Source organism: Trichechus manatus, unplaced genomic scaffold, assembly GCF_000243295.1.
Source record: "Trichechus manatus latirostris isolate Lorelei unplaced genomic scaffold, TriManLat1.0 scaffold00322, whole genome shotgun sequence".
Lineage (NCBI taxonomy): Eukaryota > Metazoa > Chordata > Mammalia > Sirenia > Trichechidae > Trichechus > Trichechus manatus.
In genome coordinates this window covers 644,886-662,494 of record NW_004444258.1, presented here as the reverse complement: position 1 = coordinate 662,494, position 17,609 = coordinate 644,886, and the positions used below count along the sequence as shown (strand labels likewise).

At 37.8% G+C, this 17,609-nt stretch overlaps 1 protein-coding gene across 1 annotated transcript in view; it reads right to left on the bottom strand.

Annotated features, from left to right (window-relative positions):
* PRDM5 (PR/SET domain 5) overlaps positions 1 to 17,609 on the bottom strand; it is a 169,842-nt gene that overhangs the window by 138,046 nt on the left and 14,187 nt on the right. The window contains exon 2 of the mRNA XM_004390710.1: positions 121 to 295. Coding sequence (XP_004390767.1) covers positions 121 to 214 — 94 coding nt within the window. The 5' untranslated portion in view covers positions 215 to 295. The remainder of the gene's footprint in view (positions 1 to 120; positions 296 to 17,609) is intronic.

The window sequence follows — 17,609 nt, the reverse complement described above, 5'->3', positions numbered from 1 at the left end:
CAAAAACTAACTTTAATTTGAGAACGCCCTATTACAATGCAACTATAATTCAACTATGATTCAAACAATATTTCACCTACAACTTTCTTTCTCTGAGAACATTAATTAAAGATAAAATACCTTTTCTGCCAGCTGTTGATTGTGCTTTAGAATTTTTAACTTCCCCTTCTTTGATCACTGTCATAATTTGCTGTTCTTCCTCGTCGGCCTCCATATCACTGTCCAGGTAGCCAATCAGAAGCTCTGTATCTGTTTCTATGTCTTCAATTGCCAAATAAAAAATGTTTTCTCCTTCCTGAGGGGGGAAAAATGCTGGGCCATTAATTTGTTTCTGATAATAATTATGAAATCATTTTAAGATCCATTCATTGAGTACCACGTGCCCATGAATAGTTACCATTACATTATTTTCTGTATCTCCAACTGATCTGGATATTGAAAAGGTTAACTGATAATACTCGGTAACCTGGCAAATAAAATGTAAATATATATTATAAAGAAATTGTGACTTGTTTATATCTATCAAATGAAATAAGGATAATTAGCTATAGTTGTAACTAAAGGAGCCCCAGTGGTGCAGTGGTTAAATCACCTGACTGCCAACCAAAAGTTTGTCAGTCTGAAATCACCAGTGGCTCCACGGGAGAAAGATATGGCAGTCAGCTTCCATAAAGATTTACAACCTTGGAAACCCTATGGGGCCGCTATGAGTCAGAATCGACTCAATGACAGTGAGGGTGGTTTTTTTGGTCTGTTTTTTTAGTTATACTTGTAAAAGTGAATTTTGCATCATTAATTCAGCTTCTGCAACTAACACCTTGTGGTGGTCCATAAATCCAGTAGAAAAAGTTTGTTAAATAATAGTGTCATTTATGTACCCAAATGGAGAACAATGAGATAATGATCTCATTATGATTAATATTAAATGCACATTGGTGGGGAAAAAAAAAAAGATGCTTCCAAGTAACAGTACAAATTAGAGGAACTGCAAACAAACTCTGAAAGATTCCCCAAAAAGCTGGACCAGAAATAGAGAAGAAAGACTAGACATGTGGGAGTTCAAGACAGTAACTGAGCTCCATGCATGGCTCATCTCTTCAGACGCCCCAAGTCTCACATAAATGACAGAAAAGAGAAAGGGGTTGTGGGGAGATCTACCATCAACATGCCAAAAATTTTGAGAAAATTCTAGAAGACAGAAATCAGACAGAGTTGAACTGATAGACAACTAAAGCAGAGGAAACCTGAACCAGTAACAGACACAGGAGAGAAACCCCAGAGAAACTTCATGCTTGAAATCAGCTAGTAAAAAAAAAATCCCTCTGGTCCTGGTGCCAAACACTGGAGAAGACAGAACGGGGGCTGCTTAGATGGCTGTCCCCAAGAGAAAGCATCAGAATCGCCCTCTTTTACATGGTTGAGGATCTATCCTGGGAGGGCTCCTAGTTAGGCTACCGAGGAAAGAGAAAACACAGGCTGAACTTACTGAACCTCCACAGCGGGCAGGAGCCCTGGTGGTGCAGTGGTTGGGAGCTACGGCTGCTAACAAAAGGTTGGCAGTTCGTATCCACCAGCAGCTCCTTGGAAACCCCATGAGGCAGTTCTACTCTGCCCTATAGGGTCGCTATGAGTCGGAATTGACTCAACGGCAATGGGTTTGGTTTTGGGTTCACCGTGGGCAAGGCAAGGAAAGGCCAAACAAAGTAAGTTTCAACCAGGAATGAAATTCCGTAAAGCACAAAACACAGAATAAAGCCCCCTTTCCTCTGGCAATACAGAGCACTTACGATAAGGAGGAGGAAGTAAGGGGGAGGAAGAAGAGGAGTGCATAATGACATCCTATATGTATGTATACATACGCAGAATCTCCAAGATAAACTGGAAGGATACACATCAAACTGTTATCAGTCATCATTTTGAGAAGGATAAGGAAGGGGTGATCTGTATTCAATATTCCTTTAACTTTTTATATGTGTTGCTTTTTTTAATTTTAAAAACAGTATATATTAGAAAATACCATGAAAGAAAGACAAATGATCATCACATCCATCACACACTGTGGAAGGGAGGCTTGACTGAAAAGTTCAAAGCAATGAAGCAAATCCAACCACTAGCTGCAGTTAATTAAGAGGCGTTCCTGGAATAGTTACCGCATTCTTGGAAGTTTTCGAATTTCATATCTCCAGAAACATAAAGAACTGTCTATTTCTAATTAAAAATTCTGAATTAACTTCCGTGCAACAGTTACTCTTACTGAAAACAAAAACGAGCAAACAAAAAGCTATATAAACACTCAGCAAAAAGAGGCTTTCTTTACATTTAACTTAGAGATGGCACCTCCTGGGATTTGAAAACTACTTGCTGGGAGGTTTACGGGAGCAACAAAGGGCTCACCTAACGAAGACTTCAGAATACGATCATAAATCTTATGCTTATCTGATCAACAGCCAAGAAAGTTAATTGAACCATCTTTCCAAGGTATTAACCATTCATTTTGTGGTGGCCTTCATAACGCCAAGAAAAGAATGTTTTTTAATTTTAAAACATGACAAAATTAACAAACTGTAATCATAAGGCATGACATGTCTAGTTAGGGTCTTTGTAATAAAAGAGGAACATTTTAATATACCAGATAAAAATTCAATTCAATAAAAGTAATGGCAACATTATAGTCTCCAACAACCAATCACGTTTTCTCTTCATACCAAAAACGCGATGCAAAGAAATTGATACAAAGAGGAATATAATTGTTTATTCCCATCTACTGAGTTCATGGTAACAGTTTAGATAGCTTTCTAGATATAGATCCAGACTGAGTCTCTTCCTTTTTTCTTTGCCACTGCAATGATTTTAAGAAGTATCCTCTTAAAATGCTTCCTTGCCTACACCACACTGTTAAGTCACCCCACAACTCTCCACTAGGTTATTCTCCTTCTTCGAAATCTCTGATTGTCAGAACCTGTCAGATTCCTAATCTCTGGAGCTCTCAGGGGCCATTTCCCCACCTGTCGGATCACCCCAGGTCCAATCCCCTGCTCTCAGACAGGAAAGTCTTAAGAAGCTCTAGGCCAACACGCTGGGACTCAGCATCAAGTCCCTGTTGTCATTAGCCTAGCTACGACCCTGTGCTCCAGTTTTGATAAGTATTTTAATATTTTGATCTTCAGATTTAGTTCTCCTTCTTACCTCTATCATTTCAGGTCACTGAGTCTTTGGCTTAGTCCCCTGGACACAGCCCCTCCGTAACATAATCACTAGGTGGCATTCACTTCCTAGGGATTGAGGCCTTCCTGTGAATCCTCCTAGGGGTTGGCATCTGCTTATTGCTCACATAATTCCCCGCTGCCACTGGCTTCAGGTAATTTTGCTGAAAACATTTTAACTAAAAAAAGAAGAGCTGGTCAAAATCAAGGTCTGGTCGAAAGTAACTATCCCTCAGCCACTGGTTTTCATAGTATTGGTATTGAGTCCACATAGAGTGAGTGATTTTACAATTGTTATTCATCTCTTGTATTACTGTCCATTGTTCAGAATTTTTCAGATTTTTTAGTCTTGTTTCATTTTATTTGTAAATCATTTTCAGCTAATGATTTCTATTGTAAACTGTTTATAATATCAAAAAGGTATAACAGCCTAAATGTCTAACACCATAACTGAGAAAAATTAAATGTCTCACAATTGATTTTAAAATAAGACTTGTGAAATGTCATTTAAAAAATTGTGTGTGTGTGTGTGTGTGTGTGTGTGTGTATTTCTCACAATATGCCCACAAAAGAAAAAGATGTGGAAAGATATATAAACAAGGATGTTAACAGTAAAAAAAAAAGATGTGGGAGGATATATAAACAAGGATGTTAATAGTAATTGTTTCTAAGTGGAGGGAATTGTAAATGTTTTGTATAGTCTTCTTCTGCTTGTCTGTATTTTATTTTTCTAGAATTAGTATGTATTACTTTTGTTATAAAAGAGAATAATAAATAATTTTAAAGCTCCTGTTCCGCAATATCAGGGACTGGACTATATGGTAACTAAGAGCTTTGCGCTGTCCTGGGTTCAAAGTCTCATTCTGAGGTTAATTAGCCATGTGACTAGGTGGACAGCTTAATCTCTCAAACCATCAGTTTCCTTATCTATAAAATGGAGAAAATAACAGTGTCTACCTAATAGGATGGTTGTGAGGATTAAAGGTGATAATATTTTTTTAAATCTAGCAAGGTATCTGACACATGGTAAGCATTCATGGATGGTACTTACTATTATTATCATTTAACAATGCTTAAAAGCCAGTAAGTCAAAACATTCATTTTTTTTTCAAAAATCTGTTTGAACCGAACTGTCACACAAACCTAGCTTCTTTGTCAATGTTGCTTTTGACTTAATTTCATTGGGCCAAAATTCCCTCAACCAACATATAATCCAACTCTGCTGACTGCCTATCAGAACTCTGAAAGGCCCTGCCCTGGATTCCTTCTTGCCATGCTCTGTTTACCTGCTAACATGCTAATTCTGCTACTCTGATTTGGACCTCCTGATACCAATCACTTTTCTGAACTATACCTAAAGTCACCAACCATCCAGTTTGCCAGGGACTGAGGGTTTCCCACTTTCAGTGCTAAAAAACTGGGAGAGTCCGAGGCAAACCAGGACAACTGATCACCCTAACTATACCCATCATGCACCCCAGAACCAAATTCTTATCTCCACTTAAGACTTCTTATGAGCAGGTAAGACTGGGTCCATCCTCCTAACTCCAGCCTCATCACAGGATCCTCAGCATTCAGAGCCAGTCACATCCCCAGATATGACACCAGTGGCTTCCCAGATGGACTCCCATAATTTGAACCCACTTCCTCATGTTATCCTCAACTATCCTTCATATAAACCCGCCTCCTCTTCTTCAGCCCGACTGGTCCACTGGCTCTCAGGAAACACTGCGCTCATTCCTGCCTTAGTGTAACTGCAAAGAAGCCATCGGGCCTCATCTCCTGGGCATGCTGAACGCAGCTCAATTTCATCCTCCTCCATGAAACTTTCTCTGATCTACTGAACTCATGCAGGTTCTTTTTACGAGGAGCTCTCTCATATAAACCGCCTTAACTCTAACTGGGCACTTAATTGTATGAAGATCATAATACCTCCTGGTTAATTTACAGATCATATTATTAATTTATTTCTGTGTTTTCTGTCTTTTAATTCATGTGATTGATGAATTTCTAATACATGCTGCTCTTGTCTCCTCAGCAAAGAGTATTTCCTCAAGGCAGGGAACAAGGATTACCATGTATCCCCCACAGCCCAACCTATGTTCATACTAGGTGTTCAACATTTTACAAACAATGAACAATAACAAAGAATACTAAAACACTGGTGTTGATAGAGGAAAAATTAGTAATAAAAAGTTTGTTAATATTTTCATTTCTTTATAGCTGGGAGGCTATTACAATAATGTAGGTCATAGAAGGTGGTGAGTTGGTGAGGACTGTAGCAGGGCAGTAGTGAAGCACTGAGCTGTAGTCACGTCCTGAATACACTCTGAAGGGAAAGCAGGTGATGTTTCCTGACAGACTGTATATGGAGCGTGAGGGAAGGAAAAGAGTCAAAGATGAGTCCAAGGTGATAAAGGTACTCCTCAAGTACTCACAGATGTTGCTCTACCTCATAATAATTCTTCTTATGGATTCCAAATAAAACACCAACTATGAATCTTTGCTTTGAATCCATATATTCTTGGTCTGCATAAATACATGTCCATGTGGTCATTCATTCAGGTGCCCGAGAACGTCCACCATTTTTAAAAAGCTAACTACCATTCTTCAACAAATCTGCAAAGTTAAAGTCATTTATAACCTCTAACAACAACAACAAAATCTCATTTCTTTTAGATCATAAACTTCTTGCAAAGCTCTTCCTTTGAACAGCCGATGCATTCTGATAAGAAACAGCAGAGAGTGGAATTCTGATGTTTCTTTGAACAAAGCCGAAAAAAAATGGTATTGGTTTAGATTTTATTGACTTCATAATTTTGATAACATCATTTAATATGGAATTAAGATTCACAAGCAAACTTACACACACAACAGCTTCTGTGAATATCCTGATTTTCAGGGTTTTCAGAACAAATATATGTGATAAAGATAACCAAATCTGGACAAAGCAATAACCAGGCTGGGACGATTCAACAGGAAGGTCAAGGGTAGTGCCATGCGACATGGCTACTACAGAGCATTCTCTGGAAGTAGGGGTTCCATAAAAATTCTTATGCACTGAAATGATCATTTCAGAATTCAGGTTTAGAAGGACAGCCATATAAATACAGTTGTTGTTGGGTGCCGTCTAGTCAGTTACAACTCATAGCGACCCTATGTACAACAGAATGAAATGCTGCCAATATAAATACAGTAGTATTCAAATAAAATTTCAACTGTCATGAATTTTAGATGGTTAATTTTATGTATTAGAATGTTAAATATTAAATATATACATGTGTGTATATACATATATATATATATATAAGATCATCAATATCTCACCCACACCAGTAACCTATTCTTAGCTCCCAGGGCATCTCAATACACCAGTTGAGAGGTTCCCTCAGAAGAAATCAGTCCATGGACAATAGAACCCCAGTCCCTATGCTAGAAGCAAGAATAAAGGACTGGGTAGGAAGACTGGAGAAGAGAGACAGCCTGTTGGGCTTTAGAACTAGGCAGACGGGAATTAATCCAATTCTGCCACTTTCCGGCTACGTGTCCTGTGACCTTGGGCACCTTCCTTATCCCTGGGGGCCTCAATTTCCTCATCTGTAAAAGAGAAAAAAATAATACTCTTATGCTTATTTATGCCTTGGACCTTGCTGGTAATTTTGATAGGTAGTTAAGTACACTTAGAAGAAATAATATTACCTCACATTTATATAGCACTTCGTAGTTTTTCATGTACTTAATTTCATCAGAACTTCACAGAAACCCTGTGAGATATGAATGAAAATGTTTACGTATATTGGACAGATAACAGGATTTGGAATCAGACGGTCCTCAATTTGGATTCTATTATATAATTTACTGAGTTCCCATGTGGTGCAAATGGTTAAGTACTCAATGACTAGCTCAAATATTGGAGGTTCGAATCCACCCGGAGGCACCCTGGAAGACTGGTCTTGTGATCTGCTTCTGAGAGATCACAGCCTTGAAAACCCTAATGAGCAGTTCTACTCTGAGCTCATGGGATTGCAATGAGTCGAAATCAACATGAAGTCCACTAACAACAACACACACCTTACTAGCTATTCACACTCAGGTGACGTTATCTTAACTTTTCTTGGTCTGTTTCCTTATCTATAACATGGGGTCAGTAGTACCTGCCTCAAAGAGTTGTTTCTGAGGATTAAATAGCATAGAATATGTAAAGCATGCCTACTAGGTAGCAGGCACATAAAAAATGTCTAGCATCAGGATCTATCTATAATCTGAAGTCCTCCAATCCACCAATATTTTACGTCTGAAAAAAATATTTCCCAAATGAGTCTAAAATAATCCAATGCAATTAAGGGCTAAAGGGAATTTGGTCCCATAAATTTTTTTATTCTTTCAAGGACTCACAAAATATTTGCGGGGCGGGGGGTGAAGGTGTGGAATCAGGTGCTGGGCTTGGAACCTATTATTTACTATGTGGCATCAATATCATGCACAGAAGAAACTTACATTCCATTGACTATCTAGAGCTGATATTAACATATTCTTAGAGTAGCTACTTATATGTACTATACAGTAGGAAGAATACTTAATTGGGGTGAAATGACTGTACTTCTGACTTTGGCTTTGCCACTCATGGGCTCTGTCACTTTGGATAAGTCTCTTATCATCACTGGACCTCTTTCATTTCATCTGTAGGCTTATTTAATTTTCATCTGCAAAATAAAGGGGTTGGACTTTATTATCTCATCCTTTCCAGCACTAGATTCAATCACAGGTGGAATAACCTCAGTAATATGAGTTTAGTTAATGAATCTATAAGGAAAATTACAGACACAGGCTGATCTAATTGCTGCTTTCCCTGTCAGACTACACCCTACTAAAAGGAAAGCTGGTGTGGAATTAAGGGAAACATTTAACTAGAATGCTAATTAAAGCTGGAATACACAAACTTGGAAAGTTGGAGGAGCCCTTCATTGGAATTACGCAGAGTAATTTAAGCCATCAATTAGTAAGATTTTTGTCAATGTGACCGCTTCTTTACTGTGTCAATGGTTAGGATCAAATGAACTCAGGAGGCCCTCTAGTTTAATTCTTTCTGATTCTGTCACTACACCAAAACATTTGTTCCTGGGTATCTAGGAGGTGTGTCTAAGTTTCAAACTTCCTATCTCCCTTCAACACCCAGCATTACTTGTAAACTTTCTCTGACAATTTGCCCATCTCAAGTACCATGCTTCACTAAGATGGATTTCATGAGCACATGCATTTGAGGTTCAGTTCTACTATTCGAAAACAGCAAAAGTAACTGTGTCTTGTTTTGCAAGGAAATACTAATCCCACTGTGCATGAATAAATATAACTCCAGAGACGCCATGGGTGATTTGGTATTTCAGCTGCATTTGTCTATGACTCAACTGGGTTTCTGTTTACTTGTTGGCAGACTGCTGTCCACATGTGGGCAATGTAACAGAAACCATGACTGTGAAATTGGCAAAGGCACAATTCATTGTATTGCAAAGGTAGTTAGTTGTGAAAATCCAAGCTGTCCCCTAAAATGACAATCAACACAAAAGGAACTCATCTTCAAAACCATTCTTGGGCTTACGAATTTAAACAATCTATACCAGCAAGGTGGCGGGGAGGGGGCGGGTTCGGACTTCTACTGAATAATCAACAGAAGTAGCAGACAAGCAATGAAGATACAGAGAGGAAAATATAATGAAACAGTAAGTACAGAGTTAATATCCTCTCACTTGTCTTTACTAAAACTCTAAATCAACTTGAATTTCAATATCATTTTTATAAAGCTCAATATACAAAGCTGACAAACATCAGAAAGAAAAATTAATTTCCACAGAAATTTTACAAAATATAACTTAACAACAAAATAAAAAATCTTTAACTGTAGATCACAGCACTCCATAGCACTCCAACGTGTATTTTTCCAGGACGTAGACCAGTATACCAAGTTGCCTTGTGACTCAGAGCACTGCCTATGGAGGGAGCATCCCATATCAGGGTCGACCAGGTGACCTGCACTGACTTATGAAATGTGAACAGAAGCAAAGTGAATAACACCCAAGAGAAAGTTTTAAGAACTATCACGTGTTTGGGCTGCTGCTCTTTCCCCCTGCCATGAAAATGCATGTCCCTGATGAAGGACTGTTCCTTCAGACAACATGTGGTACTGAGCTGTGGATGGAGCCCCAGCCTCTTGCAGCCCACACACTGAGACAAATAAACCTTTGTTGCTGTAAGTTACTAAAACTTTACGGTTGTTTGCTAGAATGGTCTTCCTAACAGAAGATGAATGATATAATAATTTAAGCAAAATAATACTTAAAAAATTATTTTCTTTGCAAATAAGAAGAAAACATTGTATAATCAAAGAAAATAATGTGAGGCAGAAAAATAATAGATGTATTTAAAGTAATGAACAGTGCAGGATGAGCTGATTTTGTGTTTAGAGTGTATTAATCAGGGCCTACAAGAAAAATGAAGTTTCAAGGAAACACAAATAAAATTGTCTCTGTTCTCATCACAGTGCATAATGAGCCACACAGCAAGGGAAAAATTTAATATGATTCCTAAGAACCAGACACTACATTAAACAAAAAAATTTATAAACAAAGACTATCAACTGCAAATCAGTAACACATATACATATCTTTCTCTGAGGGGTTCAAGCAAAGACAGTAATGTTCGGGGCATCTTAGGAAACAAAAGAAATCAAGGAGAAACGATTCAACAGAAAAGATAAGAAGAAAAAATAGTTACATAGAAAAGTGTTGTGATCCTGGGAGGCAGCAGCTCCTGACAGAAAAGAAAACAACTATATTTCATCTTTTTTTACCTAAAAATAAGTTATCATCAGTAGCATCTAAAAGAATAAAGTAGCTAGGAATAAATCTAACCAGGAGGGTGAAAGACTTGTACATAGAAAATTATAAAATATTGTTAGACGACATCAAAGAAGACCTAACTAAATGGAAGAACATTCTTTGTTCATGGATTGGAAGTCTTAATACATCCAAGATGTCAAACACAAAACACAAAACCACTGCCGTCAAGTTAATTCTGATTCATAGAGACCCTATAGGACAGAATAGAACTGCCCCATAGGGTTTCCAAGGCTGTAAATCTTTACAGAAGCAGGCTGCCACATCCTTCTCCTGAAGAGCAGCTGGTGGGTTCGAACTGCCAAACTTTTGGTTAGCAGCTGAGTGCTTTAACCACTGTGCCACCAGGGCTCCTCTAATATATCAATACTACCCAAAACAATCTATAAATTCAATGCAATCCCCATTAAGATTCCACCAGTCTTATTTGCAGAAATGGAAAAGCCAACACTCAAATTTATATGGAAGGGCAAGGGACCACAAATACCTAAAGAAATCTTGAAAAAGCAGAATAAAGTTAAGAGAACTCACACTTTCTGATTTCAAAACACACTATAAAGCCACAGTAATCAAATAGCTTGGTATTGGTATAACAGACATACAGACCAATGGAATAGAACTGACAGTCCAGAAATAAATCCATACATCTATGGTCAACTGATTTTCAACAAGGGTGCTAAATCTATCCAATGGGGAAGAAATAATATCTTCAATAAACGGTGCTAGGAAAATTGGATTTCCACATGCTGAAGAATAAATTAAGAGCCAACCCTTACACCATACAAAAAATCATTTCAAAATGGATCAAGGACCTAAATGTGAAAACTAAAACCATAAAATTCTTAGAAGAAAATATAGGGGCAAAGCTGTGGGACCTAGTTTTTCGCAATGGGCTATCAGGAACGACAACAAAAGCATGAGCTGCAAAAGACAGAACAGATAAATGGGACCTCACAGAAATTAAATACTTTTGTGCATCAAAGGACTTTATCAAAAAAGTGAAAAGACTGCCTACAGATTAGAAGAAAATTTGGGGGAATCATCTATCCAATAAGGGCCAATATCCAAAACATATAAAATACTTCTACAACTTAACAACAAAAAGACAAACAATCCAGTCAAAAAAATGGACAAAGAACTTGAAAACTTGAACAGACAGTTCACCAAGAGGATATTCAGATGGTCAACAAGCACATGAAAAAATGCTCAGTGTTGTTGCTGCTGTTGTTAGCTGCTGTCGAGTCTATTGCGACTCACGATGAGACCCCCGTGCATGCAGAGTATAACTGTTCCATAGGGTTTTCAAGGCTGTGTCCTTTCAGAAGCAGATTACTAGGCCTGTCTTCTGAGGAGCCTCTGAGTGGGTCTGAACCAGACTTTCATCTAAGAGTCGAGCATCTAACCACTTAGGGCAAAACCACAATGACATACAATCTCACCCCCATTAGAATGGCAATAGCCAAAAATATGGAAAACATTAGGTGTTGGTTAGGCTGTGGAGAAACAGTAATCTTCATTCATTGCTGGTGGGAATGTAAAATGGTACAGCCACTGTGGAAAATAGTTTGGCAGTTCATCAAAAAGTTGAACAGAGAGCTACCATATGACCCAGCAACTCCACTCTTGGTATATACCCAAGACTCCTGAAAATGGCAACACAAACAGACTCATGTACACCAGTGCTCACCGCAGCACTATTCACAACAGCCAAAAGATAGAAGCAACCAAAATGTTCATCAACAAATGGATAGATAAACAAAATGTGGTGCATATATATACAATGGAATATTAGACAGTCATAAAGAAGAGCCCTGGTGGCACAGTGGTTAAGAGCTTTGCTTCTTACCAAAAGGTCACCAGTTCAAATCTACCAGCTGCTCCTTGGAAACTCTATGGGGCAGTTCTAGCTTGTCCTATAGGGTTGACACGAGTTGGAATCGACTCAATGGCAAATTTTTTTGTTTGTTTAAAGAGGAGTGAAGTTCTGATGCATGCCACAACATGGATGAACACAGAAAACATTATGCTGAGTGAAATGTCAGTCACAAAAGGACAAATACTGTATTATCTCACTTGTATGAAATAAGCAAATATACAGAAACCAAAAATTATTTGTGATTACTGGGGGTAGGAGGGAGAGGGAAAGAGGGAGTTTTTGGTTAGGTGTGTCATGGATTGAATTGTGTCCCCCAAAAATAAGTGTTTCAATTTGGCTATGCCATGATTCCCAGTATTGTGTGACTGTCCACTATTTTGTCATCTGATGTGATTTTCCTATGTGTTATAAACCCTATCACTATGATATTGGTGAGATGGATTAGCAGCAGTTATGTTGATGAGATCTACAAGAGTACATTGTGTCTTAAGCCAATCTCTTTTGAGATATAAAAGAGAGAAGCTAGCATAGAGACATGCGGACCTCATACCCCCAAGAAAGCAGCACCAGGAGCAGAGCATGTCCTTTGGACCCAGGGTCCCTAAGCCTGAGAAGTTCCTAGACCAAGGGATGATTTATGACAAGGACCTTCCTCCAGAGCCAACAGAGAGAGAAAACCTCCCTCTGGAGTTGACACCCTGAATTTGGACTTAAACAGCCTACTAGACTATGAAAGAATAAACTTCTGTTTGTTAAAACCAGCCACCTGTAGTATTTATCATAGCAGCCCTAAGCCAGGTGTTTAGGATGCATTTTGTTTGTGTTAATGGTGGTGGAATAATTTGGAAGAGGATGGTGAGAATGGTTGCTCAACTTAAAGAATACAATCAATGTCACTGAATTATGCATGTAAAAATTGTTGAATTGGTGTGTTTTCTTGCATATATTTTCACCACAATAAAAAAGAAGTTATTGATATTTACAGGCCAAGGATTTTTAGAATAAGACAATGCTATGAAGGATAGGAAAGTTATTTTGTAATACCCAGGGCTTCAAACTGGTTCCAAACAGTTCAGTCATGGCTGTCATAAACAAGGGCAGCATACGTGTTGCATAGCAACCAAATCTGCTGCCTTTCAGATTTTGACCTGAGTAGGAAACAAACATCTGTGCCCTGCTCAAAGATGGAGGACGACCGTGCCATTTTGAATGTGTGTCGATCTTCTCAGTCCTGCCAATAAACCAATCTCCCACATCAGGCTCCTGAAATATTCCATGTGGGGTGTATGTGTGTGTGTGTGTGTGTGTGTGTGTGTGTATATATATATATATATATAAAATGCATTCTGCTTACAACTCAGCTGTGTTTGTTCCCACATCTGTTTATACCAATTGTACAAGTTATTGCAATTATGTAATTTAACTAAATACTAAATACATGGAAGACACATGAGTAAGAAAGAATTCGGTTGTTTATAAGAACATCAACTGAATTCTCTGAAAAGATTCAAAGGTAAGTATGTAAAAGAAACTGCCAAATTATATGAGCCAAAGCAATTATAAAACGTAAGGGAAAATCGTAAATCTTGAAGGATTCTGTGCTCACGTTATTTTGTAAGAAGCTCTAGTCATACTATTTTTAAAATGGTAAAACTGCATACTGTAAGGAGGGGTTATGAAAAAATATTATATCAAACTCTAATGAGAAAACCTACAGTCAGATCTAAGGCAGCTTTGGTCTTAGATCAAAAGATTGGTGAATAAATACATATACGTAAGACTTAAGTTAAAATGAAATGGTTAAAGTATCAAATTCTATGATCCCCAACAGGATCAAATTTTTCTATTGACTGACCAACCACAGGTCCTTATCACATCAAAAAGGAATGTTTCAACCAAAAGTATTAGATAGCCAACTCTGGGTAACTAACTGTCTGCCTGTCCAGATCAGAGCAGTACCCACACTGATCTGTAAAGACGTGAATTCCCAACTGGGCTAAAAATTCTAGGGGTGAAGGTATCAAACCTCCAGATTACATGTAACCAAATATTTGTCATTCTACATTTTAAGAGAATTAGCTAAACACAGGTCTCTCCTTTCCCCTGCCTCCCCACGTCCCCCTAAGATGGTTAGCTCCATGAGGGCAGGCATTATGACATATTTACCTTTCTATCTCCAGCAGTACCTGATAACACACCTTGCTCACTGAAGGCTTTCAACAAGTTATCTGCTGAACTGAACTAAACATGAGGGGAGGAAAAAAACACATTATAATTTCCTTTTGAATTAATAAGACAAAGACAAGAATGTCATTCTGGAAAGTGGAATGTGCTACAAAAAGAGTTGCAGGAAGAATGGCCTATTCCTAACAAATTCTTAAGACTTCAAAAGTTAACTAACAGATGAGAATATTTTAGCCAAGTCTAAACAAAAGGACAGATCAGACAGGCAGCTGTACTCCCTGGAAAGAGAACCAGAGTGAGGCCTACATACATCACTTGGCACAACAAAAGGTCATTTAAACACCTAGTAGATAAACTGAACATTCATTCAACACATACACTGCAGTGTACAATGTGCACCGTACTGCAGAATATTCACACTCATACGGCTGGTCCTGTTCTGCAGAACTTTTTCAGTGGAAATAGAACGAACTGGTTTAATAATAATAAAGGGCAAAGAGGGCCAAGACAGTTGCACAGAGAACAGCAGCTGTATAATTTTTGGAGGTACTTTCAAGATGGCATTTGCAACTCACTCCGAACCTTGTAGACTGGGTGAGTTTGGGACAAGATAAGATAAGTAGGGAATGGGTAAAAAAGTAGGGAAAACAACCTCAGCTAAATCATAGCACTGCAAAAGCTATATCCATGCTAAAGAGAATAACAAATCAGGCTGAAACACTGGGTATTAAAGGAAGTGGAAGAAAATTAAATGTAAAAAAGTAGCTTGAAGGTGAAGATGTGGAGGGGCTGAAAAGTCAGGCATAAATGAAATACGTCCTGTAGCTTGCAGCACTTGGGGAAGATTATAAGGCAATCACATGAGGCTCAAATCGCAGGAAAATACATTAAAAGAAAAAAACATAAGTTTTGTTCATTTGATCAAATCTGAAATTTAAGATGTTTGTTATCTGCTACAATACTGTCTCTATTTAAAAAGTAACGCATATTTGAAATAACTTCCGGTCAAATACAACATACTAAAGTAGACAAAATGTAACTTCAATAAACCTAAATACAATGACAGAGCAACAATCCTTCAATATCAGTAATTGTTTTTAATTGTTTTTTTTTTTTTTTTAACTCAGATGGAAATACTTCTGATAGAGATAAGTAACTCATCTGAAGAAAAAAATGTATTTTTGAGCACTTACTATGTGCCAAGATTTATGCTGGGACTAAATATAGTGAACAAAAATACATACAGTACGGGGTGGAGAAAGGCACAATGAGCCACCAAAGAAATGGAAAATAATAACTTGATGCATGGCAGGACAGAAAGGACCATTGGGCTACTGGAATATAGAATACAGAGAGCTAATCTAGCTACGTCCAGGGACAACTTCCTGGTAAAAACAGGACTTTGCTCGGCTTCAAAAGACATGAATAGCAGGAACCCAGCAAAGGGAAAATGTGTGTGTGTGTGTGTGTGTGTGTGTGTGTGTGCACACGCGCGCTTAGGAGGAGTGGAGCAAATAGAAACAGATCGCCCATTTTACAGCTTGGTAAAAGAGTAGTCAAAAGAATGAAAAGAGGTGACCAGAAAGGTAGGTGGTTTTGGAAAGGCCAAAGGAAAAGAGTTTTTCAGATGGAGGTAGTTGCTGAGAAGTCAACTAAAAGGAGGTCCAAAAAGCATCCAGCAGTTTAGTGACACGGAGAGAGCGCTGGTGACCTGATAGAGAACCCCTAGAAGGCCAGATGAATATCAGTATGAGAGAAGAGAAAAAAGTGGAGACATAGCAATAAAGATAATTCAAGGAAGGAGAGAGAAAGGCTCCCTAGCTGGAGAGGATATGGAATCACGGGGAGAAGATTTTGAAATGAAAGAGATGTTGGTATATTTAAAATCCATGAGAAAAATTGTGTTGCAAGTGAGAGAGTAAATATCAAATAGAAAGAAGGAATAATCTACAATGTAAGTGTTCATCAGCAGGAGCAACACAGGTGGAAGCTTTGTTCTTGAGAAAGAGGAGGGGATGCTTCTCTACGCTGCTAAGAATGAAAGAGAAGATACTAAGCACAGTTTTAAGTAGGTGTGAATGTTTGATACCTGGAAGTTGAGTAATATATACGATTGTTTATATTACCTTTCTTAACATTCATCCAAACCAATGGGAAATGTATCTTCTCATAGTATTTTTTATTTTAATGTATTTCCAAACATTAAAACACACTACATTCTTTTATAGAAACACCCTCTTAACCACTGTATCTAAAGTGCTCTAGATTCCAAATGACTTGTACATATGATGTCTCCTGTAAGCCTTATGGATAAGGATTTCACTAGTTTTGGCATTTGATATGTTGAAAACATCACCACTACTCATTCATTAATCATGTATTAAAGCATATATTTCACTGCTCTGAAATATACAAGTATCCTTCTGCGTCTCCTAGATAAAAATTGCCTATTATGCTCATCACCCCTCTCTATTTGGGAGAATCTGGATACCAAAATCACATGTCAGACTGCCTGGAGATAAAAGCTCTTCTTCAGCTTCCAATTTCCATATACTTGTGTTCAGTTTTCTCATCTGCAAAATAGATATACTAATACTTTGAGGAGGATTATGAGAACTAAATAAAATAATATATGTGAAGCGTTTAGCCCAGTACCTATTACACAGCAAACACTCTTGTTAACTATTCTTAATGTCATCCCGGCTCAGTGGTTGTTTGGCTGCTAAGCAAAAGGTCAGCAGTTCAAATCCACCATTTGCTCCTTGGAAACCCTATGGGGCAGTTCTACTCTGTCCTATAGGATAGCCAGGAGCCAGAACTGACTTGACAGCAATGAGTTTTATTTTTGTTTTTATTTTATCATTATTATTAAACCTAATATAATATAAAGGGATGTGTGCCACACAATTGTGGTAGAGTGAAAACCAAGTTTTGAGGGCACCCTATCCACCTGCCCATCAAATTAAAGCACTTTCTAGAAGTAACTTCCAGCACCATCTTCACCACACTTCCACCAACATGTAGAAATCACCATCTTTATTTTTCAATCCAACTCTAGATCTAAAAAGAATTGATTACTGCAATTACCTCACTGTTATAAGGCTGGTGAGAATCAAAATCTGAGGAACACCATAATCATTATTTATAGAATCAAAGAAATAATACAATTTGAAAGTAGAGATATTAGCACATACAATTTTGGAATCAGTAGATATTACACATATAAAAAACTACGCGTTAACATAAGGAAGTTCTAATTCTGTTCTGGCCTCCATGGATAACTTGTGTGTGACCTTAGAAAGATTACTTAATCCATCTAGTACTTGGTTTCTTTACCCCTAACAGTAGAGGAGTATATTTAAACTCTGAAGGTCCCTCTGATTAAAAAATGTGAAAATTTGATAAATTTTTATAATTGGCCAAAATGCCATAGTTTGAAATTGCATTTCATAAGCA